Source organism: Pan troglodytes, chromosome 8 (genome assembly GCF_028858775.2).
Source record: "Pan troglodytes isolate AG18354 chromosome 8, NHGRI_mPanTro3-v2.0_pri, whole genome shotgun sequence".
In the NCBI taxonomy this organism is placed as follows: domain Eukaryota; kingdom Metazoa; phylum Chordata; class Mammalia; order Primates; family Hominidae; genus Pan; species Pan troglodytes.
This window is the reverse complement of record NC_072406.2, coordinates 89,276,188-89,303,831: the sequence shown is the minus strand read 5'-3', so window position 1 is coordinate 89,303,831 and position 27,644 is coordinate 89,276,188. Positions and strand designations below refer to the sequence as shown.

The 27,644-nt window shown below is 43.2% G+C and overlaps 1 protein-coding gene across 44 annotated transcripts in view; it reads left to right on the top strand.

Moving 5' to 3' along the window:
* Window positions 1-27,644, top strand: part of KCNMA1 (potassium calcium-activated channel subfamily M alpha 1) — a 764,605-nt gene that overhangs the window by 549,334 nt on the left and 187,627 nt on the right. For all 44 annotated transcript variants that reach the window (XR_010146932.1, XR_010146930.1, XR_010146931.1 and 41 more), the window contains 4 exons: window positions 1,923-2,028; window positions 3,797-3,879; window positions 8,949-9,018; window positions 15,234-15,389. Coding sequence is in view for 40 of the 44 variants with exons in the window: in XM_054659718.2 (XP_054515693.1) it covers window positions 1,923-2,028; window positions 3,797-3,879; window positions 8,949-9,018; window positions 15,234-15,389 (415 nt within the window). In the remaining 4 variants the exon portion in view is untranslated. The remainder of the gene's footprint in view (window positions 1-1,922; window positions 2,029-3,796; window positions 3,880-8,948; window positions 9,019-15,233; window positions 15,390-27,644) is intronic.

The following is a 27,644-nucleotide window of genomic DNA, read 5'->3' as shown; positions in this document are numbered from 1 at the left end:
GCAGAGGTTGCAGTGAGTCAAGATGGCACCACTGCACTCCAGTCCCTGTCTCCAAAAACAAAACAAAACAAAACAAAACAAAACAAAAACTGGCTGCTAATGCTTCCATTGCTAGGATTCACCTTTGTATCCCTAACGTCCATCAATGTCATACTTATAGTAGATGGCCCAGTTAATTAACCTCTTGAAGCTCTGGGTTAATAACATACCTTCCTATAGGGTTGTTTTGAGATTTAAATGAATTAATGCTCATCACAGCCAGGCATGGTGGCTCACGCCTGTAATCCCAGCACTTTGGGAGGGCAAGGTGGGTGGCTCACTTGAGGCCAGGAGTTCAAGACCAGCCTCGCCAATGTGGCAAAACCCTGTGTCTACTGAAAATACAAAAATTAGCCGGGCATGGTGGCACATACCTATAATCCCGGCTACTCTGAAGGCTGAGGCACAAAAATCACTTGAACCTGGGAAGTTGCAGTGAGCAGAGATCCTGCCACTGCACTGCAGTCTGTGTGACAGAGATAAACTCTAAGTAAAATAAAATAAAATAAATAAATATTATTTATTTTACTTATTTATTTATAATACTATTTTACTATTATTTATTTAAAATGTTATCTGCCATATAGTAAATGTTACAAAACATGAACTATTATTATCATTATCATTATGGACTTCACAAATGTTAGGCAAGTGTTGACTTATCACGGTACCTGGCGTATAGTAGGTTCTAACTAAATATCATCTCCCAGTGCCTAGCACGGTACCTTATCGACAGTCTTTTTCATCTCTGCAGAATTAACAAATGAATAAATAGGTCACTTGTTTAATCCTTGTCCTCCAAAGAGAAAGATGTCAGTACAGATCAGCACCAAGAAGTGTGATGAGTCGCGTACATGTGTGTGAATCAAGAACAATAATGAGAGTAAATTAAGTCTGTCTGTGGCTCCTCAGAGTGATACTTTTTGATCCAGGCCTTGGGGGATGAGAAGTCCATGAGACACAGAAGCAGAGATAAGGTTCATGATGGAGGGAACAGCAGGATGCCTCTCCCAGGGGAACCTTCGGCTAATCCTTGATTGTATTAGTCAGGGCTCTCCAGTGAAACAGAGTCAATAGGAAATATATATATCAATATATCTAATACAGATATATATCGGTATCTATATATTGATACATCTATCTATCTATCTATCTCTAGAGAGATTTATTAGGAAGAATTGGCTCATTTGATTACAGAGGCTGGGAAGTCCCACTGCCTGCCACCAGCAAGCTGGAGACCCAGGAAAGCTGGTGGTGTTTGAGTCTGAAGGCCAGAGAGTCATAGAGCCAATGTCAACCCCAGTCCAAGGATAGGAGAATGACAAGAGATGCCCAGTTCAAGCCGGCAGGAAAGAAGCAAAGGGACAAACGCCTCTGTCCTCTGCTTTATTGTTCTCTTCAGACCCTCAAAGGACTGGATGATGCCCACTCCCACAAAGGAAGGCAGTCTACTGAATTCACTGATTCAAATGCCATTCTCATCCAGAGACTCTCCCAGACACACCCAGAAATCACACTGGATCTGGGCACCCTCTGGCACAGTCCGCATAAAATGAACCATCCCACTAGTGGTGCAGCCCAGCTTCCATATTTATAAGATAGGAATTCCATTCATACCGAAGATAAGACATTTGTCCTGAGGTCTTGGCCTTCCTAAAGCCCATGAACCTCTTTCTTTTACCATGGTACTGGTTTGGTTTTCAGTTGGGCTGGGGTTTTACTTCTCTTGAGTGTGAGTCTTTTATTTATGGCAAGCAAAAGGGTGAATGTAGGTCACAGCCTCTCCCCAGGGCTCCCTGTGGAAATTAGAGAGGAAGGAGCCCATGGAGGCTGAAACCCCCGAGTCCATTAAATTAATAGCGATTTCTTCTCTCCCTGTGTAGCATCTCCCCCAACCTGGAGCTTGAAGCTCTGTTCAAACGACATTTTACTCAGGTGGAATTTTATCAGGGTTCCGTCCTCAATCCACATGATCTTGCAAGAGTCAAGGTAAGGAGGAAGAGGTGACTTCTGCTTTTATTCCATCTTGGTGTGGGTCTTGGGGGAGTCCTGACTCTGTGCTGAGGGGACACACCTCCTAGGTTGGCCACGAGTCATCTCCTAAACACCTAATGAGATCAATCACATACAAGCAACCTTGACGTCACGCTTCCACTGGTCCCAGGACCTCCTTCTGCTGGCATATGCAACACTACCTATAACCATCCCACACTTGGACTGGTCATAACATGAAACTTGCTTTGCTGGATTCCTCAAAATCAGCTACTCATCAAGGAAGTAGACCAGTTATATGGACCCAGTAGCTTTATACAACATAATAATCAAGTAATTCCTATATTGAACACTTAAGTTGGACTCAATATAGCTCTGACATCTATTATTTACATCTGAAAGAAACATTAGGCTAAAATATAAAATAAAATTTTACTAAGCGATAAAACATTTGAGCTTTCTTTTTTCCCCATCTAAGACTCAGGGTGTAAAACTAAACATACAGTTATCTGATATCATTGATAATGGGCGAATCTTTTTTTCCAGAAACTGGTAATTTAGAATCTTCTCATAAAGCACACCTGAGGCTTAGAAGGGAAAGGTACAAGGCAAAATGGCATCTGCTACTTTACCTATGTAATATAGATTTTGTAAGCACGTTCAATATTTGCATGCCAGGGGGTGTACATTAATATAATGAATTCACTGAAGTCTAAATGCTAACTGTGGTCACCGCATAATTCTGTAAATAATATAATTGGCCAAGATGAATAATCCAAAAGGATTTGGATAAATTCTTTCTTTGTATTATTAAAGAAATCAGAGATGATTTGTGACATACCACGGAGGATATTATGGCCTCCCTCAAAATCCAGGAATGATCTATTAAGTATAACATACCAAGTAGGACAGATTGCAGACCTGAGCCAGCATAAGAATTCTTATGCTCATAGAGTCCAGTTAATCTTGATATTATCCAGACATAACTCAAGTTATTGCTTATGTAAAATCTTATGAGAACGTAGGGACAATTGTTATTGTTCGTGGACCTGATTTAAATGCAAGCAATCATTAGCGCATCAAACTCATGGTCCCCTCTAAGGAATAAACCCCTGTGGGCTCGTGTTTGGATAAGTCAGTAGGTATATTTTGAGTTCAACTGTAACACATTATTTCATACATAGATTTGTTGTCTTTTGAATATCTGAATACTAATTGGATACTAAGCAATATGGTGATGTTATCTGATTTAGAGCTCTGATCTCTTCCCAGCCTATAGAAAATGAAGATGTGAAAAAGGTCGGATGAAGGACTTCAGAGTGTACATTTCTGAATCCCCAATACTCAGTTAACTTGCTAACTGGAGAGAAGGGATTTAACCCACCCACCTCCAACTCCTGATAGGAAGAATTAGGATGATGGTGCAGATGGTTGAGAAAGGAGGTGGGGAGGAAACTGAAAGGCTTAATTAATTGTTATTTAAAGAAATCTGGAAATCCTACAAGTAAGCAACGATGCCAAATGAAAAGCATAATTACCAAGGTACATGTTGTACCCTCCAACAGCAACAAGATGAAATGTTTATACCATAACAAGAACTTGGAACCTACACTTTTGACAACAACTATAATCTCTCAGGCTCTCAGGATTGTTTTTTTTTTTTCTTTGCAAAGCTTCCCCAAGAAGCTGTCAACAGAGAGAGACTACAGTCGAGCATGGCTATTTATATGTTTGTGTTCTGTGATTTTTCCTTTCGGTGTCTTAGATAGAGTCAGCAGATGCATGCCTGATCCTTGCCAACAAGTACTGCGCTGACCCGGATGCGGAGGATGCCTCGAACATCATGAGGTAACTCTTGGGGCGCTGGGGAAGGCCCTGGGCTTGGCAGTCTGTGGCCGTTCACGGCCCTTTTGGGTCTTCTGCAGAGGACTATCTCTATGAGGCCTTTTTGCCCCACAAGCCACTGTACAACTCAGCAGCTGCATAGGCCTGGGGGAGCCGAGGCTGTCTGTGTGGGTTGGGGCAGTGGCACACAGGGTGTCACCAACAGGAAGCTCACCCTCAGCAGGTGGCAGCTCTGGGGCTTACAGCTGGCCTTGGGTTTGAGAGATTCCTTGAGACAGAACTAGGAAATAGATTGAGATGGGTGCTGGCCTGAATTAAAGTACCATGTTCCCTAAAGGAAATGGGCCTGAGATATCTTAACTAAAGGCAGATGCCCCCAGGGGACATTTTGCAATGTCTGGAGATGTTTTTGGTTGTCACAACTAGGGGACCATGCTGCTGGCATCTGATAGGTAGAGCCCAGGGACACTGCGAACCACCCTGCAATGCACAGGGCAGCTCCCAAAACAGAGAATTGTCTGGTCCAGAATGTTAATGGTGTCGAGGCTGAGAAAACCCTTATTAGGGCTTTCCACGTGTGTCTACGGCATATTGATTCCTATCACCCCAAAGGGGAGTTTAGTGACCAGTTAGGCTGTTTCATCCAGTTTCCCAAAATTAATGTTCTTTCTTGAAAGCCTTTTCAGTGCTTTTAATACTAATATGCATCTCTGAGATAACGTACTATAGAACACTTTCCAAACCTATTTGACTATAAGCCTCTGCTCCTCTCCCACCTTCCCCAACCCCCCCTTTTTTTTTTTCATAGAGACAGGGTCTGGCACTATCGCCCAGGCTGGAGTGCAGGGATGCAATCATAGCTCACTATAACCTTGAACTCCTGAGCCCAAACGATCCTCTCACCTCAGCCTCCCAAGTAGCCGAGGCTATAGGAATGTGCCACCACACATGGCCAATTTTTAGATTTTTTTTTTTAGTAGGGACAGGGTCTTGCTATGTTGCCCAGGCTGATCTCAACGAACTCCTAACCTCACGTGATCCTCCCACCTGGGCATCCCAAAACTCTGGATTACAGGAGTGTGCCGCTGTGGCCCTGCCCTGCCCTCCCTTTTTTTTTTTTTTTTTTTTTTTTTACAGAACATCTAGGGGAGGTCATACTGGGAAACACTGCGCAGTGCTTTTTGTGCACATGGGTTAGGCCTGTCAACTGCTAATCTTGGCCCCAACACCAACACCTTATTCTTTTCTTAATTCAGAAAAAAGCAATTGTTCAGTTTTTGTTCCTTGCATAAACCCAATAGTCACACTGTGTGACAATGAAATGACTAAAAAGTCAAGGCATTTTGCTCCAGGTAGTTAGAGGCCCTTTGGAATTTGTCTTTTCTGTAGCATGAATTGCAGAAGAGTTAAGAGGGCTGAGAGGAAATGATAAAGGGAAGCTTCTGGAGAGTTGAGCTAAATTCAGTGGGATTTCCGTCCCACTGCATTCCCAGGAACTTTTACGTAACTGTGAAGAGCCATCTTTCGGGCCAAAGGTTTCCCCTCTACCGGTGGCTTGGTTTACTGCCTCCTGGGAACTTACCTGAGGTTGAAGGTCAAGAAGTTACCTTTACATCCTGACAATGTTTGCATCGCCTTTGTCTTTGCTTTCCATCAGTGGTCCCAAGTGACCGGAGCTTCCCCATCAGTGGGGTGGGGGAATTCCTCCAGTGCATTTCAGAGGAGCCAGTCCTCCCTTAAGCATCTGGTCCTTGTGTCTGGCAGGCAACATCTGGCACCATCTTCTCTTGCCACTCAGTTTTCTTTGGCAATATGCTTAGTGAGGTCATTTTAAGGAAGTGGATGCGTGAACTCTTCTAAGCTTTGGGCTTGCCAGGCTGCAGAGAGAGGGTGGAACAGATTCTGGCTTCACACCTGGGCCCATTCCCGAATCAGTTACAGCTGCACAGTGGCTACACCAGCATCAGGGTTGGGTGTGTCACTTGTTCCTTTCTTTGAAGTAGGAAGGATTTTCAACTTTTGACACCTTTTTCTGTCATTGGAAATGATTTTTTAAAAAATGTAACCCTTTAAGGAACCTGGCTTCACTGTCTTCAAAATTCCAAATGGAAAACCAAAAGAAGATGAAGCTTAATGTTTCGACTCCACAGAGATGTTTGGGGCTACCTGAGTAATAGTTTTGAAATGGGTGTTTCTCTTAATTGTAGTATTTTATTTAAACCCTAACTGTGGTAGGGTTAATATGAAGACACATAGGTACTAGGGTGACTGGCAGGACAAGGAGGCATAGAAATTACTGGTCAAGGGCCGGGCTCAGTGGCTCACACCTGTAATCCCAGCACTTTGGGAGGCCAAGGTGGGCAGATCATGAGGTCAGGAGTTCAAGACCAGCCTGACCAACATGGTGAAACCCCGTATCTACTAAAAATACAAAACTTAGCTGGGTGTGGTGGTGTGTGCCTGTAATCCCAGTTACTCAGGAGGTTGAGGCAGAGGAATCGCTTGAACCCAGGAGGCGGAGGTTGCAGTGAGCCAAGATCGCGCCACTGCACTACAGCCTGGGCAACAGAGCCAGCGAGGCTCCGTCTCAAAAAAAAAAAAAAAAAAAAAAAACAAGAAAAAAAGAAATTACTGGTCAAAGGTAGTATCAGAAATGTAATTAAGTAGAGCCAGAACTGAGGCCTTGGCTGCAAAAAGAAGTGGGAAGTTCAGGGTTAAAAATGGGCTTTGTCTTTCTCTTATTTGTATAATCCTCCTTCCTCCTCAGTTTAATGAGACCAATCTGCCTCCTTTGAAATTAAAATGTCAAAGATCCATTTGAAATGAGCTAATGCAGAAAACTGGCTGAAGCTGTGAACTGCAAGGCAGGGCTGACAGAGGCTCAAAGTCCTTGAGTTATAAGCGTGGGCCAACGCAACACTTTTTCAAAAATAAAATGAAATCCTTCAAGTGCAAAAACCCAGGGTGAATTTTTGCTGGGAGAGGCTTTAGCGTGATCCATTTCCTAAATTCGTAAGTTGCAGCTTTTCAGATAAAGCTGCTCCCTGGCTGCCTTCTCTCCATTTCTGCACTAAAAGGGGTGAAATGGGGAGCGCTGCTGGGTGGGAAGTTTGTGGGGGTGGTCATAATAAATGCACTTGCATTTCTGATTAGGCTTAGGAGGTGGGCCTTTCTGTGGAATTCCATTCTTTAGCCTTCCTTGTCACAGAAGGAAATGTACAATGTCACTTCTGACAGACTTGGTAATGACAAAAACCATAACTTACACGTGGAGAGAACTTTTAATGATTTCAAAGCATTTTCACATCTGGTCTCCCATTTGCTGCTCAAACCAAGCCTGTGAAGTAAATAAAGCAGGTACTGTTGCTCCCAGTGTCCAGATGAGGAAACAGGAACAGAGAGCCCAGGGTTTTCCTAAAGGTCGCGCAGTTCATTAGTACAATAGCTGTGACTGGAACCCAGGTGTTTCCATTCATCTGCACTCTGCCACTGCCTTTAGCACCATGATTGATGTGGGGAGGACACGTGAGGACTGGGGTGGGTGCAGGCCATGCTTGACATTGAGTTTGGACTAAGGGCAGGTAGGAGACAATTTTCCACTAGATCATGACCCCCGCAATGCCTTGGCACTTATTTTTAACCAGCGTTTAAGTCATCATTTTCTCTATTAGCTATGGAAGGCTGAGTCCTTGATCTCATCCTAAGAGCCCTGCTTAGAAATCATTTTTTGTGATAGTGGCCAAGCGTGTGTCACAATTAGAACCATTTGTCATCCTGCTTGTTTGATTTGTCATTGTTGTCTCAAGTTGTTAACTTGGAGAATTGGACTCAGCAGATTGTTTCTGGGCTAGTCCCTAGGGTGTGGGAGATTGCAAACCTCTGGAGGCCCCATGATTTGGGCTTGCTTTCAATGTCTACGTAGGCAATAAGCTAGCAACCCCTGCTCCAGGCCCCCTACTCCCCAGTACGCACATGCATACATCCCATCCCCAATGCATTCCAGGGGGCCCTCAAATTTTTCATGCCCAGGACACAGACTGTGGCTGTTTTGTGATTTTGTTTTCACACTAGCAAGAGGTATGGTGGTGGGAATACTGTTTAACCTGGCCCAGTGTCTGCAACCCCTCAGGATAGCCCTGGCTGCTGGTCCTGATGCAGGATAGGTGAGCCCCAAACTGGGGCTTAGCCCATGAAGGTTTTTAGCTTCCCCCAGAAAAGAATTCAAAGGCAAGCTGGTGGTAGGGCAGAAGGAAACAGCTTTATTGAAGCAGTAGTATTACAGCTCCGTGACTGCTCCTGCACAGCGGGGCTACACCATAGAGTAGCAGCTCTGGGCAGTTCTGCTGTCGTATTTATACCTACTTTTAATTGAATGCAGATTAAGGGGCAGCTTATGCAAAAATTTCTAGGGAAGGGGTAGTAACTTCTGGGTCACCGGGTCATTGCCATAGAAAGGGAAGTCCCATGAGCCCAGTGCAGATAGAAACAAGTTCTTTGAGCTTTCTTTCTCACTGTCCACCCTGACACTTAGGCAATCGTATTAAAGGGTTCCCTCTCTCATGGCCTTCTTTGTTCCTCATGGTGGCTTCCCCAAATTGTATGTAGTGAGAGATGGAACTGGGACTGGAATTCATCCATGCATTACAACTTGCTTTCAGGAAAGGACCTGGTATGTGCCTGTAAAGTTATGTCACTATGAACATATTCCAAGAGATAGTTGATTTCATAATTGGACAACGGGCTTGAAATATGAAGCATTTCAATCCCCTATGATCTAGTAATAGTAATGTTCTAGGGCCTAGAGGATATAGGGAACCTCCTGGGTGTTGCCATGGCAATGGTAAACTGACAGGGCACATTGCTGGGCATGTCCAGTGAAAAGTTGCTTCTGCCCCATCCCTGTTTCAGCTAGTCTTCAATTTTGTCTGGTATCTGAGCCCTGCCTCTGGAATCAAGTCCTGCCTCCTACCTCAGTCCCATGGGTACCCCATTTGGAGACAGTGAAATTGATCTTTTTATCAGACACCATGCATAAGGCAGACCTGTCTCAGCATTGGTTCTTTCTTTTTCAGAGTAATCTCCATAAAGAACTACCATCCGAAGATAAGAATCATCACTCAAATGCTGCAGTATCACAACAAGGTAGGAGTGCGAGAGCCCGCTCCAGGTCTGAAGACCCATCCACCGGTCCAGCCTCTTCTTCCTCATTATACAGCCTCACACACACACACACACACACTCACATGCCCACATGTGCGCAACTCAAAGACCTGAGTAAAGAGGTGTGATTGTTAAAAATCTTCCTGGGACATTTCTTTCTTTCTTTCTTTCTTTTTGGGGGGGATGGAGTCTTGCTCTTGTTGCCCAGGCTGGAGTGCAATGGCATGATCTTGGCTCCCCACAACCTCCACCTCCCAAGTTCAAGCAATTCTCCTGCCTCTGCCTCTTGAGTAGCTGGGATTACAGGCATGCGCCACCATGCCAGGCTAATTTTGTACTTTTAGTAGAGATGGGGTTTCTGCATGTTGGTCAGGATGGTCTCGAACTCCCAACCTCAGGTGATCTGCCCGCCTCGGCCTCCCAAAGTGCTGGGATTACAGGCATGAGCCACCACGCCTCTGGCCCATTTCTTTAGTCCAAACAACGTGTTTGCATTTGGTCACTGGAAGGATGCTCCTTCATGTACTGATTCATTCATTCGGGAAGTGTCTATTGGAACCTGAGGTTCAGAACTATTGATTTACTCTTGGATCCCATCCATACTTAAGTTACAACAACTTTTATTTGTATGTGCTGCAGTCATTTATTTATTCAGTAAATATTTATTGAATACATACTGTGTGATTAGCACTCTCCCTGACACCCGCAGGAATATCAGTGAAGGAGACACCCTATTTTGTGTCCTCGGGGATTTAGCAGTTAAGGTGTAGAATGCTCCAGGCAAGTGAGTGATAGGATTTCTCTATCTGAGACCAGGTGAACCAGTGAGTGCATAATGCGCTCTGTAAGAGTGTAATGTGGGACACATTCCCAGAGTCGAGATGAGAATTTGCAGAGTTGAATCAGGAAAATAGTAAGCTATCCAGAGATTAAAGAGAAAGGAATTTTCCTTGTGTTATAGCTTACAGTGGGGGATTGATTAGAAAGAAGACAAAAGTCAGAGTCTATGCTGTTTCCCTGTGATTACTTCTCAGTAAACCAGAGTCCAGTGTCTCATTCAAAGGCTGTGCTCCTTCTCTCAGCCAGTCAGTAAACTTCCAAAAAAACAGCTTTAGGGGAGGGAAGGTGGCACCTTTCTCCATTTGATGCGGTACCAGTTATGTCCTTAATGAAACCTAGAAACCGGAGGCTGCCCAGTACCTGGAGCCAGGTGTCCTGTCTGTACAGAATAACTCCCTGCTGGGTTATGAGTGACAGCGTACCCCCTCTTATGGGCCATATTCCCTATGAAATAGGCAGTCAGGTGATGCAGAGAAAAACCCATTCTGCCAAATGCACCAGTGCCATGCCGTTATTTCTTAATTGCTGGCAAGTGCTGGCCCATTTTGCTGTGTGGAGGCCCATCAGAGGCTGTCACTGAGTGGAGCCTGCTGTCAGTGACTGGCCCACCATCCAGAACGGCTGACTGCTGCCAGCCACTGCCCAGCCCTCGGCAGGTGGCTCCCTTGCAGAACGTGTTGTTCTCCAGCCAATGGATTTGGTGGTGGGCACCCAAGGTCACATTCGCCTGTTTGTCTCTGGAAAACCCAAGGACACTGAAGAGATAAAGTGAGGATATTGGTAATGTACAGGTGTCAAGCTGGAGAAGTTTTTGATGGCAGCCCTTGTAGGTGGAGGTGAATTTTATTAGCAAGGCTGTGACTAGTGACAGCTCCTGCAGCAATGAGCCCTCCTTCTTTCATTTGTGATCTGAAATTTCATTTAGTGTGGGAGTGCTTTAAGCTGTTGTTTAGATTTTTGGCTGAATTTAGATTGAATAGGAAAATTAATGTTGTATGTTTAGAAGGGGTTGTCAGTTCCTTTTTTTTCTCTTTCCAATGAGTGCTGATGCAGCATCTTCAAGAAATTAAGGAGGATTTTAGCTGTGGTTCTTGTCCAACTCAAAGCAGCTCAGCCGGCCTGGGATCCAGACAGTCCCTGGTCAGTAATCACATGATCATAGCAACCTGAATGTCTTTGGCAAACCTCTGTGTTGTAATTATTCAGAAACAGTGAGGAAGATATCAACCAATTCATGATTATTTGCTTAAAACACATTTTGTTTAGAACCAGCCCAAACTATTCGAGTTTTGGGGTTGGGCAGAATCACTTACAGATCCTTGGATGATTAGTAAGGACACAAGGAATAGAGTGACTTTGACACAGGGCATTTTGTTGTTGTTGTTCTTTCATATCTCTCTTCTAGAGAAAGAAGAAAACGTCCACTCATCATTGTTTGTCTTTCATTCCTTGTAGAATTGCAAATGGACATTCTTCACCTTGCTTCACAGTTTTGCTGTGTTTCCTGAGATGTTTCCTACTCTTTCAATACATTTTCTTCCTCTTCCCTTTCAACATTTTTTTTCTGCCTTTCTTGGCACTTTTTGCTGCACTCATCCTAGATGCTTAGAGATCTCCATGCATTACAATTTGCTTTCAGGAAAGGACCTGGTATGTGCCTGTAAAGTTATGTCACTATGAACATATTCCAAGAGATAGCTGATTTCATAATTGGACAACGGGCTTGAAATATGAAGCATTTCAATCCCCTATGATCCAGTAATAGTAATATTCTAGGGCCTAGAGGGATGTAGGGAAGCTGCCTACTTTCTCTCCATGTAAAACTGGCCCTGAGTTTGTCATCATCATAATTGTAGATATTTGTGTCATATTTTATGGTTTTAAAAGAGCTTTGACATCCATTATCTTCTTTAGTACTCGTTGGACCATCTGTGCATGTTAGCATCCCAGGGTAACTTCAGAGCAGGGCATCTAAGCTCTGTATAGACAGCGCAGCTCTGCTGGGCACAAATCATGGCCACCACTCTGCAGCCAGCGAGCGGGGAGACAGAACAGCTTACTGCCACCGACTCTTTAAATGGAGCCACAGCCCATTGAACCAAACTGTGGTTCCCGAGAGTAGGCATTATAGAAGGGCTGTTGCTCTCCAAAGTGTATCTTTTAATATCACTAGAATTCTTGGAGAGAAACGCTTTCATGCTGGCCATCTTTTAAATGCTGGCCCTGCATCTTCTGATTCGAGTGTAAATGGCTCAAAGCTCTTCAAGGAAAGATTGGTTTATAACTTCTTGGAAAAGTATCACGCCTGATGATTTACCTGTCAGTGGATTTTTTATTTTTCCCAAAGACTCTAGTGAAAGAGGCCTTTATCTCTGGAAGCCAAGTCCCATGAGCCCAGGGCAGATAGAGGCAAGTTCTTTGAGCTTTTTTTTTCCACTGTCCACCCTGACACTTGGGCAATTGTATTAAATCGTTTCCTCTTTCATGGCCTTCTTTGTTCCTCATAGTGGCTTCCCAAAATTGTATGTAGTGAGAGATGGAAGTAGGACTGAAATCCATCTCTCCTGGTTTTCCAGGACAGCGTATTTCCAGTTCCTTCTCCATGAGAGGAGGGAGGGGTGGTGAAGTAGTAGAAATGAAGGGCAGCCAGGTCTGCCAGATCTGCTCTTTATATTCTCCAAGTTAGGGAGAGAGGATTTACCTCCAGACTTCTGGGCACTAACACTGGCATTTTTCATCAGACTCAATTTACTTCAAATGGAAAAGGACGAAGTTTCCAGAAACAAAGGATTTATGTTCCTGGGTCAGTCTCTTCTCTTTGTTTCATGCACAGAGATTTCCCTCCAAGCATTCAGCAGGTCACCCTCACTCCTTCCCTGCGTTGGAGAAAATATAATATCCAAAAAAAGAGGGCACAGAACCCTGAGATAAGGAACAAACTCAACTTTTCTATATAATCACATGGCCAAGTGTCAAGGTGGACAGTGAGAAAGAAAGCTCAAAGTATGCCTACAGAACTCAAACCAGACAGGGCCATGGGGGACCCAAGGATGAAATGCCTCAGCCTTATACCTTAGATAGCACATGCGGATAGGAGAGACTTTCTCTGAAAGGTTTTGCTTGTTTGTTTGAAGGTGCCATGAAGTTTCAGAGCTGTCTCTTTAGGGCTTGGACCAAAAAAATCTCCTTTCACACACAATGCTTGACTTGTTCATTACTTAAACTGAATTTCGCCTCATTCCTCTCAGGTTCTCAGATGATATTACTGCAAGTGAGTATTTCTCCAGTTATACCAATGTGTTCTCTACGATGCCCAGGAAGTAAAAGGGAAAGTGGCCATCTGAAGCCACTGGAGAGTAGGGAGAGGAAGGAATAAAGGGTAGGGCTAGTTGTTGGAATTGAGTCTGCAGTGTGGGGAAGGTCCTTTGATAGCTTGACAGCAATTACCACTTGCTGTGGCCCCTCCATGAGACTATTTAACCATGCTCTCATCAGGGAGGGCACTGTCATCTCTCCCTGGAGTACCCACTTTTGGCTTAGGATGCACAAGATTGTCACAGAAGCGGATTTTGCAAGAAGGAATTTCACAAGAGTAGTATTTTTGAAAGCAGAGCGTGGAACCCTTGGACGTGCTCTTTGTTTTCACAATGGAGTCTTCCATCCTTCTAGTTCAACTATTGTATATTGTTCTGAAAGTGAAGGGAATGCTCCCTTGGTGCTCCTTGTGTTTGCTGAGATGTGCAGAGAAATAATAACTTCAAAGCCATAGAATCTTGGCACTAGCAGAGACTTAGAAGGGCTCTCTGATTCAACCTCCTAGTGCAGAGCAAAAGTTCTTTCCATAGTAACTTGGAGAAATACTTACTGAGTCTTAGGGACAAAGACCTTTCATTTTTTAAGGTAACCTTCTCCGTTTGGTAGACAAATTACATCCTTAGGAAGTTCATTTATAAAACAAGACAAAAATCTGCTTTCTTGGAATATATACCAGTCAGTCTTAATTCTGGCTTCTAGAACAAAGCAGGACAAACCTAATCTTGGACACAGCAGCACCTGAAGTATTCAGATGTAACCATCCTGTCTCTGTGAGGACGAGAGCCTTCTTCAGGCCAAATATTACTGGCTCTCTTAACTGTTCCTCAAAAGATCTTTTCCAGACGCTACCTCCTCTTGTCTTTGTCACTTTTCTCTGGAAGTTATTCAGTTGATCATTTTCCCTCTTTAAATCTGACTGAAAACTGGATCAAGTACTCTGGAACTAGTCTGACCAATTCACAACAGAATGAAATGTTCATTTCCCTTGATCTGGGGAGCACTTCTAAAAAGTAAACACTGGCTTTCTCTGTAATGTCACATGGCTAGCCTAAAATTTGAGGTTTTAGTTACCCACACACTTAAATTTAGCTTTGTGTGTTTTGTTTTCTTTTATTTCTCTCCTGCCTGCTGCCAAGCTAGGTCTTCTCATTTTGAATGTATATAGTTGATTTTTTTTAACCTAAATGCTGTACTTGACATGAAAGCCTTGTAAATCTTTTTAGTTTGGTCTTTTGCCGATTTTTCCAACTCTGGAGAACCTTTTGAACTTTGATTCTTTCATCCAATGTATTTTCTATGACTCTCTGCTTCATGCCACTTAAAAGTAATTGGATGAGCATGCCTCTGGGTTCTTGTCTCAGGGCCTGACATAAGGGTTGAATAGGACCAGTCCATTTGCAAGAGATTGGAAACGTCGACACTGTGATTTACCTGATGTTTTAGGCCAGTGGTTCTCAAAGTGTGGCCCCTAGATCAACAGCGTCAGCGTCACCTCCAACTTGTGAGAAATGCCAAATTCTCCAGCCTTACCCCAGATCTACTGAATCAGAAATGCTGGCGGGGGGCCAGCAATCTGTGTTTTCAGAAACTGTACAGGTGATTCTGATGCCCGCTCCTGATGCCTGGGAGTCACTGATCTGGAGTATTGGAAAGGCAGGTAAAAAAGAAACTGAAAATATACAGGCATTTGGCACTCCTACGGTCTATTAGAGGACTCAACTTAATGATTTAGCTAGACATCCTAGTAACCCAGGCTGTTGGGTCTGTCACAAGAGGAAATTCCCTCTGGGCTCTATTTGGCTAAATGACAAACCCAGGGGAGGACTTGGGCTTGGTGGGTGCAGAAGCAACAGTCCAGAGAGACTGAAGTGTGATGAGCAGAAGAGTTGCATAAAACAGCAAACATCAGACCGCAGCAAGGGAAAAGAAGGGCAAGACTGGATGGCCCTGAGTGGTTGGGCAATGCTGCATTTCCCAGAAGAAATGTTAAACAATTGAACATTTAACAGAGCAAGGTCTCATACCTGCTTTTCTTTCCCCAGGCCCATCTGCTAAACATCCCGAGCTGGAATTGGAAAGAAGGTGATGACGCAATCTGCCTCGCAGAGTTGAAGTTGGGCTTCATAGCCCAGAGCTGCCTGGCTCAAGGCCTCTCCACCATGCTTGCCAACCTCTTCTCCATGAGGTCATTCATAAAGGTAACGTCTCGTCTTATTAGAGCACATTAGCTCGGGATTCCATTTGTCGTGGGGTTGAGTAGAGAGCCCAGCTTAAACTCAAAACAGATCGACGGGCTCTAACCACTTGGGTTAAGGAGAAATTCCTTGTTATGGATTTGGGCATGAAGCCAACTTCTTTCAAAATTATGTTTTTATTTTTATTTGGCACATCCACGGCCATTAAATGATTGTTCAAAGCACAATCCCCTCTTTTTTTAGATAAACCACATGTTTATCTATCAACAAAGCCTCCGCTGTTAAAACAAAAATATGATTTATATACATTCCATATGGCAACAGAGCGCCTAAAGAAAAGAATTATCATTTTGCTCTTTTATATCAAGTGGCTGGTGGACCTCTCACTGTGTGGATAAATGCAGACCATGTGTTTGTGCTGAAGCCCAAACCCCAACAGCATAATTCATTTATTTATTTCTGCACAATCAAGGAGGCCAGCAGGACTGACATGCCGCGGTTGTTTGAATGGAGAGTGAAACAATGTACCGAGTCCTCGGCAGCAGTGCCCTTTGCACCGAGAGACAGGCGGTCTGGATGTGTTCATGTCCTTGTCAGAGCTGGCTGGGCAGACACTCCAGAGTCCCCAAGGTGGCCATACCTGCTGCACCAGTGCAGGCAAGGAGAGAAAAAAAACCGACTCTGTCCTCCCAGGGTGGGCCAGGTTAGGATTGTGTTTCCAGAGCCTTGCATTGAGCGCCCAGCCCCTAGCAAGGGGGCTTCTGGAGCCTGGGATAACAGTCACTCCAGTCCTCATCCTTAGACTGTTCTTAGATTAGGCAGTCAAGGTGACAAACCCGTGTGTAAAACGGGTCTAGCTTGAGCCTTTCTGTTATGGCATGGGAGGCAGTTAGCTCTGGATCTGGGCTTACATCTTGCCTCTTACTATGTAAGGAGCAGAATTAATAGCTGGCAAGGTGGGAAATTACATCCTTAGAAAGTTCATAAGTCAGCACGAGGTCCATAAAGGAGGCTGGAAGCTCTGCAATCAAAGGTATGAGACCTCCTGCCTTTTGCTGTCATGTGGCTACCTAATTGACTGCCAAGTTCCTTGATGGTTTTGAGGAAATGGCCTAGGTTGCAATAAGAGGGATGGGTGGGAAGCATGAGGATACAGATGCATTGGTGCTCACCTTGGGCACCTATGAGTGATATTATTTAGAGCAGAAGTTTTTCTAAGTCCTTATCCTTCGTACCTGCCAAATCGGCATTATGTAGCCAACTGATAGTTAACATTGCTCTACATAAAGGAACAAATTGCTTTGGAGCTCCTTCAATCACTTTAGCAACACTGATAGCAAGGGATACCTTGATTTAAAAAATCCTCTTATGTTCATTATGCAGCCAAAGGTCTCAGCTCAGCAGAACTCTGAGCTCAGATCCAGCTTACAAATAAAGATGTTGCATTCCTTTAGGTATCTTCTTTAATCCAGGCTGCTCTCATCCTGCATGGGTGGAACTGAATGGAGGTGGCAGGGAGGTCTGTGTAGCTGTGTTTAGAGACAAGACCCTGAAGCCAGATGTAGCCACGTGTCTCCCAGGGATCTTATGTTCAACGTGAAAAGCCCAGACTCAGGATAAAGGACTGTCACCAAGAGAACTTCTCTGGCTCTTTCAATCAAGCTCTGGTGGTTTTCTTCCAGGGCATGGCCCATGGGACAAGCACATGGTGTGTGGAGCTGTGCTCTGCTTCCTCGTGTTGATGTAACATGGGCTTTGGCAGGGCCCCACCACAGATGGGGCCCCTTGACATCTGTATGTTTTGATTTTGTGGTGCCTGCATGGTAACTAGAGCTGTCTGTCAAGGAAATTAATAAAATGGATGTGATGCTGATTCTTCAGTGCTATTAGCAGCAGGGAAAACCTCTGCCCAACCTTCCTCCAGACCCTGATGGGCCTCACCTCTAAAGCCAAGGATGTCCGCTCCAGCTCAGCTAATCCCATTGCCAAGTTCCTATTTAGGAAGAGCTTGTGGGAAAGGCTGGGCCTGGCCCTGGTGTAACTGAAAACACATTTTCCTCTGGGGGTTATGTTACCACATTATTTCTGTATAAGGCCAATTCCCGCCTGTTTGGAAGTAGCTCTCTGAATATGACCTTTTGACACTGAGATGGTCTTTGTGTTGGAATTGGCTAAGGTACATGACCTGGAAATCACAAGCCTTCCCCTCATATATTTTTCTCAGTTAAAATAGAGATGCCTTATTCACATGCTCCCCATTCTACATTGCTATCTTTGTTACTTACCTCCAAATCCCAGATCTTTGTCTCCTTTAGGTCATGGTGAACACCATAATGACACCCTCCTTGGCATGTTTTATGTATTATCTCCCATTCCAGGGATCACAGAGCCCTCACTTACTTTTGTTGGGGGTGGGGGGGTAGGTGGAAAAGTAAACCTACAAATGGATTATTGTTTACAGAAATTGCTTCCTTCTCTAATGACCTCTGTATCCTATAACGGAGAATTCATCAATATTTCCATGGGGACAAGCAGGCCTATTAGGATGGACAAAGAAGGGGTGAGGCTTTGGCAGCACTTGATCCTTTGGGAACAATTAGCATTTCTGGAAGCCAAGGTAAAGTGTTAGCTCACCCTCTCCCTTCCCCTAGGCCGGTCATGTCTGTTTTTTGGTGCAGCAGAACCCCTGTTAAAATAAGAGAAACAAGACTGTAACAGCAAAGATGTGGCACAGGCAGAAGCACAGTGACTATCCACTGGGCTTTTTAATTTTATTTTAATTTTTTGTAGAGACCAGTCTCCCTGTGTTGTCTAGATTGGTCTCAAACTCCTGCGTTCAAGCAATCCTCCTGCCTCAGCCTCCCAAAGTGCTGGGATTATATAGGTGTGAGCCACTTCCACTGGGCTTTTTATCATGCATGAGACCAAAATGCCAAGACTGAAAGTGGGGGTGGTATGTTTAATAAAAGAAAGAGGGATTACTGGCCAGGTGTGTTGGCCCACACCTGTAATATAAGCACTTTGGGAGGCCAAGGCAGGTGGATCACCTGAGGTCAGGAGTTCGAGACCAGCCTGGCCAACATGGTGAAATCCCTTTTCTACTAAAAATACAAAAATTAGCTGGGCCTGGTGGCGCATGCCTGTAGTCCCAGCTACTCAAGAAGCTGAAGCCGGGGAATTGCTTGAACCCAGGAGGCGGAGGTCGCAGTGAGCCAAGATCATGCCATTGCACTCCAGCCTGGGCAACAGAGAAAGAAGACCCCGTCTCCAAAAAAAAAAAAAAAAAAAAAAAAAAAAGAAAGAAAGAAAAAGAAAGAGAGACTACTGGCATACAGGAATTACAAAAGAGGCCCAGCCTGGAGGTACCAAGAAATATGGAGCAATGCTTCTTTATCTCTCCATCAATGCCACTCTCAAAGATACCAACCTTAGGACCCCAAGTCTTTGTCCCTGAAAACCTCACTCCTGTGTGGATATATCTCTGAATTGATCTAAACTTTTTAGGAATCTTTTTTATATTTTATATACCCCCATATCTTTGGGGGTAATGAATTTCTTAACTTTGCTAACTACTGTTAAATATTTTTTTCTGGCTATTTGTCCTTAATTTACTCCATTTAAACTTCAAGGCATGCCCTCTACAGCTTCTGTAGTGCTAGGATTTAACAAATCTTATGCTAATTTTATATCTAATACCTTTAGGAAAGAGACTCAAGCTGGCAATCCAGGGATCCTCCAGCTCAGCAGCTGCTGTTAAGGACAGGTTAAGCATTTTGTGCAATAGGATCTTATTTGAACCCTTGAGTTCCTTTAAGGAGTTCGCACGAACATCCTGGTGCCTGTGACTTATCTGCATTGACATCATCAGCCAGCCCTGGAACATGCTGTTCATTTGCCACTGTCTGATCTCCTACTCCTAGCCTGTCAGGTTCTAGTGAGACTCTCCCTGCTGTCTTCTGTAAAGACCCAGGCAATGAACTTACTTAGCCTATCTGCTATTGCCTCAGCCCTGAATAAGTGGCCACACTTACTCTCTACTTGGCTTCCTCACTTGGATGTAATTTAAGATCCATTGATTTGTTTTTGTTTTTGTTTTTGAGTCTTACTATGCATACTTAACTTCTCTTCGGCGTATGAGGTTTCAAGTTGGGGCGTGGCCTGCCATCTTCATGAATTGTGCTATTATTTTTACTAGGATTAGCTGTCTTTGCACATGACAAATTGTGTGTGTGTGTGTGTGTGTGTGTTTAGAGGGTGATTAACTCTTAAAATTGTTTTTCAGTGTACATTGGGACTTCCAATGTAGCACATTTAAATAGTTCTCAGAATTGCCAACTATTTGAAGTCTGTTAATCTATCATTTTATACACATACACACATATACACACACACACAACCTGGAACACAGTATGCTCTCCATGATTATTTCTTTGTTGAATAAATCAGTTTTAAGAATGAAGAAAATATGTTATGTATTTCTTGTGTTGTTTTTTTTTTCCCTATGCCGCAAGATTTGGAATTTGCGGGTGAAATGTTACTTAATATCGATAACAACACACGCTTCTCTGTCATGTTTTCTGTTTCTGAATGAGAATGCGCTAGAGAAATCAGAAGCATGCTATTCAGATTGTATCTTGGCTGAAGTGGATGTGGCTGGACACACAAAGTTTTTGTCCTAGCACTAACCATAGCCAAGGGAATCATTTAAATATTTTTAGTCTGGGTTATGTTTATGTGTATATGTGTGCTTGTACATATGTATGTATAGAATTAGCCTGGTTTAGCAGCTAAAAATGTAAATCAAGGACTTTTAATAATAGCTAAAAAATACTGATTCCCATGTGCTAAATCCCGTATTAAGTGCTTTAGCTGCAATATCACATTTAATTCTCACAATGACCATACCCAAACTTGTCACTATTATTATCCTCCTTTTACAGTGGCAAGCACTATGGGTTAAGAGAATTTCAACAACCTGCATGTGGATGTGTGATTTGGAATTGACAAACTCAGGTGTTCAAACCCAAGCAAACTGGTTCCAGGTTTGCCCTTGAGTATACTGAAAGGAAATGTGAGAAACGATAAGAGAAAACTTTAGCTAGTGCCATCATCTTAGTACAAATCTTAGCTTTCTATAGTTCATTCTATGTGAACTATTGATGCAATAGAGATGCCCTGGGGACCTACCATGTTCCAGACAGTGCGCTAATCCCATCAGCATCCTTAGGGCTAGGAAGCTCTGGTAAGCTTCAGAAAGCTTCTGTTCTGACTTGGATGTATGGGCACATGTTTGCATAGCTCCATTCTGTGCATCTTCTTTACCTTTCTGTCTGCCCAGCTCTGCAAAGGCAGAGGCCACTGCATCATAACAGTTACCCTAGGCTGGGCTGAGTCAGGGTAAGGAATAAACTAGGCTCCCAAGAAGGGATTGACATTACACACTGCTGTTTTGAGGAGGTGAAACTAATTGGAGTCTAAACCAAGTGGAGCTGAAGGGCTAGGGATGACTTAGGTAGGTGCTTCTGGGACAAAGTAAGTATATTAGGGTTCTCTACAGAAACAGAGCGACGGTGTCTCTCTGTGTGTGTGTGCACACACATGCATGAGAGAGAGAGAGAGAGAGAGAGAGAGAGAGAGAGAGATGTTGATTATAAAGAATTGGCCCACACGGTTATAGTGGCTGGGAAATCCCAAGCTCTATAAACTGGAGACCCAGGAAAGAAGATGGTATAGTCTCTGTCTGAGTCTGAAAATCTGAGAACCAGCAAAGTCAATGGTATAAGTCTAGATCTGAAGGCAGGAGGAGACTGATGTCCCAGCTTAAGACTGACCATCAGGCAGAGGGAGGAAATTCTCCCTTACTCCTCCTTTTTATTCTATTCAGGCCTTCAGTGGGTTAGATGAAGCCCACCCACATGGGTTGGGTTGAGGGTTGTTGGGGGAGCAATCTGCTTTACTCACTCCACAAATTCAAATGTTAATCTCATGCAGAAACACCCTCCACCCTCAAAGACACACCCGGAATAATGTTTAGCCAAATATCTGGGTACACTGTGACCCAGTCAAGTTAACATTAATCATCACAGCAAGCAATTCTTATTGTCTGGTGAGTGTAAGCTCTGCTAACCAGGTTGAAGGAGGCATACCAGAAGCAGAACTCAACCTTGCGTGGCAGAGTTGGAGTTGACAAGAGCTCTGAAATGGGGCCAGGGCTGCAACTGATAAGGCTGGGATTGAGGTGGCTCTCTACTTAGGAAAGAACAACTAGTGGTACCAGAGTAGAGAGTTTGTCTGGCAAAGTAAACCCACATGGTGGAAATTAGATAGGGAGATGCAAGATGTTGCCTACTCTATTACCCATGGACAATGTCACCCTAACCACAGATGGCATTATGACAGCAGACTTCTGCACATATTCCTCACCAGTGGAGAGCAGCTCCCAATACAATTATACTCACTTCCTTGATAATCTCAATTATTCTCATTGCTTTTAGATACATAGATGACTTCCATATTTGTATTTCCATGAAGAACCTCTCCCCTGAACCCGGCGTCACCGATTCAACTGCTGCTCAACATCTACATTTGAATACCCCATCTCCTCTCAGACTTACCATTCCACAATCGAATTCCTTTTCTTTGTCCACAAACCTGTTCTTTGCTCATTTTACTATTGGCAATGCCATCCTTCCCATGGCTGAAACTAAAAACTCTGGAGTCACCCTTGACTCATTTTTAAAAATTTATTTATTTGCCCTCAAACACCACATTCTATACAGCAGGAAATCCTCTTGGTTCAAGTTTCAAAATATTCCCAGAATCGGAGCACTTCTCACCACCTGCACTCCTACTACTAGCTCCAAACCACCATCATGTCTCTCCTAGAATATTACACCAGCCTCCTAACTGGTCTGTCTGCTCTGCCCTTACCACCCCACCTCCAATCTATCTTCAACAAAGCATCCAGAACAACCTTCTCAAGCATGAATCAGATCCTGTCACTCTTCTGCATAAGTCTCTCCATGGGGTCCCATCTCATCTGAATAAAGTCCCTACAATGGCCTGCAGGTCCTAAGCAGTCAGGTCCCTGGAACCTCATTGGCTTAAGTCCTGAGTGTTCTCCTGCTTCTTATGTTAGCCACACTCCCTTGAGCTGGTCTAGGGATTTTTACTTCTTGTTCCCCCTGGCTGGATATTCCTTCCCTGAGCAGCTGCTTGGCTCCCCTCTGTCCAACTCTTGTTGTCTTTGCTTAATATTAATTTCTCAGTTGAGTCTTTCCTCTAAGGCATTAGAACTGCATTTTTAAAAGGGATTAAAAATGAATTTTTAATTGAAATATAATAAAAGTGTGCATGTAATAAATGTACAACTGTTAAATACTTATACCCTCAGTGCTCATGTAACTAGGACCTAGATTAACAGAGAGTACATTACAAATATCCCAGAACCCCCTGTTTTTTTTTTAAATAAGTCAGGTGATACTACATGATCGGGTCTGTTTCTGGATTCTGTTGGGAGAATTGACATCTCCACAATACTGAGTTCTCCAATCTATGAATATGGTATATTTCTTATAAAGGGATACTTTATGATTCAACAACTTCCCTGGCAAATACAGGAAAATCAGGAAGAAAGTAACTAAGCTCATACAAGTTCTCTGGGGCTTGTGAGGGTCTCTAGAGAGAGTAGATGTCCCACTTCATATTCTCTAGGAAGTATACAGCTGTTCTTCTCAGCTTCATGGGGGGATAAAGTTTCCATGTGGAAAAAACAGAATTGCATTTTAGGAATCTGCACCCCCTTCCCCTCCACACACCATACATCCACATCCTTATTTACTCTCTTGGCTTTGTTTTTTCCCGTGGCACTGTTTGGTGTTTATTGCCTCTTTTCCCTGGGACAAGGTGAGCACTGTGAAGATGGGGCTACTTGCTGAATCCTCAGTGCCTAGAACAGCGCCTGACTCATAATAGGTACTCAATACGTGTTTGTGGAGTAAATGAATGCATCAGTTGGCCTCAGCCTAGCCTGACCAGCCTGTATTACAGACAGCTGGGTGGGACCAGGACCAGCAGGGACTTGTAATTTGGTGTGATTTTGGTGCAGAAAACTTCTTTCTTTGCTACTGTATATGATTCCCTTGCCAAATTAAAGAGCTTTGATTCAATGTAGAAACATGAAATGCAAAGCTCTTTAATCCTTGGCAAGGATTGTGCAGAGGCTGGTTAGATTTGGTTATAAAGCTCTTCAACTGCCAGAAAATCCAGTCACTGTGTTGTTTAAGTTCACAAATCAAAATAAACACCCATGAATTGAAATGAATTTGCTAAACCCCAGTATCCTATTTGGGTCAACGTCACTGTGTACCTGCTTTTCACCCTACTTAGATCCCATTAGATCAGAGGCTTCCATGCAGGATGCTGCCTCCCACAGTGCCACTCAGTCTGACCAAGCCCACTAATGCCCACCCGAAAGTAGAGTAACTTCTGTGAAAACTATTTCCAATAAAGAGAGAAGTAATCCTTGAGTTATTAACAGGGATTCATTTCCCCTATGGCCCTGGTAATTTCTAGAACATTGAATTAAAGAGTTCTCAGACCTTTACAAATTCTCAAGGCAAACATTATTAGCAAAAAGAAGCCCATACAGCATGTTAGAAGATTGCCAGAAAATGTCAATGGATCTTCTGAATAAAATAAAAGAAGTTGAAACTCCTTTCCCTATCTTCTTCCCTTCTCCCTCCTTCCCCCTAACATGATTAGAAAGTCATTTCATGTGTCTTATATGTTTGGTGAATCAAAGGCAAATGTACATGATTGATGGTGACAGGGAACACATTTAACTCATTATTCTTTACTTTGCAGCAAAATGATTTGTGTAAACTGTCTGCCTAGCATTAAAGGTAAAGCAAACTTAGAAACCCCAAAATGTTATATTTTCATCTAATATTTTCCTCTTGGTTTTATAGCTGTAATCACATATGGATTCTTTTATATGGGTCTTGGCATGGACTGAACAAAGAGAAAGGCAGCACAGAAAGATTACATAACATATACACAGAGTCCGGTGCCCAGCGAGGATGGAGCCCGAGAAGTGGCAATGGTCAGGACTTAATGCGAAAATCCAGTAGAAGCTGACACTCACCCTGGCCCTTCTCGGCTGGCAGGATATAGTCACTGATGTGAAGTAAGGGCCATCTTATTGAACAAGCCTCTGGCCAAGCATCAGTCTGAGCTCTTTCAGAGATAATTGGCCTTTAATTAATTGCATGCATTCCTGAGTCCACCTGGGTATCCACAGACTGGGTCTACTCTGCCTCCCCACTCTTCCAACTTTTTGACTTTGGTTTTTTGAGTGCCATCCACTGTTAGTGATTGTTACATGAAAATCGCAAAGTCCTGTGTAAGCCATAAGGAATAAAATATCAGGTTTCCTTAAGTCTATTGGTTGTCGTTGCCCTAAGGTGATTCTAAGTGTGAATCTATATCCAGAACAATGATGAGGAATTTGGAACTTTGAGGCAACTATTCTACACATCTAGGGGTGCAAAACAAGGAACCACCATTGATTTGATACCGTGGGTATTCTGTTAAGAACTTTGGAATTATAGTAATACTTTACGTTTGCACAGCACTTTTCAGTTTACGTGATATACCTTTTTTTTTTGAGATGGAGATTTCGCTCTCTCACCCAGGCTGGAGTGCGGTGGTGCAGTCTCGGCTCACTGCAACCTCCGCCCACCTCTCCCCCAGCAACCCGGCCGCTGCAGCCCCCAGGTTCAAGTGATTCTGCTGCCTCAGTCTCCCAAGTAGCTGGGACTGCAGGCACGAGCCACCACACCCGGCTAATTTTTGTATTTTTAGTAGAGACGGGGTTTCACCATGTTGCCCAGGCTGGTCTCAAACTCCTGACCTCAAGTGATATGCCCACCTCAGCCTCCCAAAGTGCTGGGATTACAGCATGAGCCACCGTGCCTGGCTGAGATATACATTTTCACTTAAATTCTTTATTTGACCAGATACACAAGGAAACCAGATACATATGGAAAACATGCCAAATGCAAAGAACCTAATGTCTCTGACCTTTCTTCAGTTGTAGACTAGTAAGCCACAGGACCCATCACCATAGCTCTTTGGGAGGAGGAAATCGGAAGATGACTTCTGGTTGCATGGCTGGTTGGGGAATGGTAGAGCTAGGGCCAGAACGCTACAACATCATTGGCTTCTCAGCTCAGTGCTTTCCCCACTGTTACACATTGCTTCTCCAAGAGAAATGTCTTGAATGTAAACACTGCTTTGTTTTATATTCAAATCAATAGCTTCTAAGAATAGAAACCACTTTGCAACATTTGTAAAATGAGCTTATCCTAGGTTTCCCCTCAACCACGAAAAACTATAAAAATTAAGCTCTTTTCCAAGGTAGGAGATACATATGTCTGCCCCATTCCCTTGATGGTGGCTTAGTCTGGAAAAGACCCAGGCAAGTGCTGTCTTGTCTAGACCATAATGCCTTGTAGTGGGAGGATGTATTGCTCAAGCCAAGGGACGCAACTGAGTACAGAAGGGAGATGATGACTGGTTTGTTGAGGGACATGTAAGAAAGCTATAAAGTTTAGTCTCAACCATTTGAAAGAAGGAAGCAGTAGGTTACAGTGCAGTATGATAGACTTCCCATGTGTGAAATGTATCTGTAAAGAGGGAGTGAGATCCGGACGGGTTAGGTAGTGCTAATAAGATGAAGGAAGAAAAATATCTTGGAGAAAAAAATATAGTTAATCCTAATGTTTACCAACACCTTCTGATCATAACAAAAATATTCAAGTAACTCAAACAATTTGAGTGGAGGTGTTGGGGCTTTGGATTGATAAGTCCTCAAGGTTATTAGCAGAGTAATCCATTTGCATTATAGGAAAATGCTGAAGGTACATGATTCCAGTAAGATTTGGAAATGATTATAGTTTTCCAGAAGTGTTTTTCATTTTATTTTTTAAATTAACATACAGTAAAGTTGATTTTGTGTATGTGTAGTCATGCAACCACCACCACAATCAGGATACAGGATAGTTTCCATACCCCTAAATTCCCTCATGCTGTCATATTGTAGAGTCACACCCTCCTGTCACTCCTAGGCCCTGGCAACCACTGATCTATTCTCTGTCATTACAGTTTTGTCGTTTCAAGTCTGTCATGTAAAGGCATCATGGAGCATGTAACCTTTTGAGATTGGCTTTTTTCATTTAGCATAGTTCCCTTGACATCCATCCAGGTTGTTGCATGTATCAGTATTCCATCCTTTCTGTTGATGAATAGTATGACATCTTATATGCAGGTACCAGTTTGTTTATCCGTTCATCCATTGGACACCATTTAGTTTTCCTCCAGTTGGGGCGATCATGAATACAGTTGATATAAACATTTACATGGAAGTTTGTGTGGATATAAGTTTTAATTTCTCTAGGGTAAGTATCTCGAATTAGGATTGCTGGATTATAGGGTAAGTTTATATTTAACTTTAGAAGAAACTGCCAAAATGTTTTCCAGAAGGACTGTACCATTTATCATTCCCATCAGCAAGCAATGCAGGAGTATCTGTAGCTCTGCATCCTTACCATCACTTGGCATTGTCAATACTTTTTATTTTAAACAGTCTAGTAGGTGGGCAGTGGTATCTTATTGTGGTTTTCTCGTGTATTTCCCTACTGATGTTGAACACCTTCCCAGTGGTTATTTGTCATCTGTATATGCTTTTTGGTGAAGTGCTGGGTCCATTTTAATTGAGTTGTTTCTTTGTATTTGTTTTTTACTGTTTAAGAATTCTTTATATATTTTGGATCTCGTTGGATATACAATTTGTAAATATTTGCCCCTAATCTGTAGCTTGTGTTTTCATTTTCTTAACTTAAACTTTCTTTCCTGGAAAGAAGTTTTTAAGTTGAAATATTTGGAGTTTTTCTTAAAAGATTAAACATTGAGTTACCATATGACTCAGAAATACCACTCCTAGATATCTACCCAAGATAAATGAAACTCTATGTATTAGTTTCCTATGGCTACTGCAATAAATTACTACAAACCTAGTTGCTGTAAATATCACAAGTTTTTTTCCTTCCTTTACTGGAGGCCAAAACTTGGAAACTGAGTTTCAGTGGAGTTAGAGTCAACATGGTGGCGGGGCTGGTTCCTTCTGGGGGCTCTAGAGGAGAATCTGTTTCCTTGCATTTTCTAGCTTCTGGAGGCTGACCACATTCCTTGGCTCTT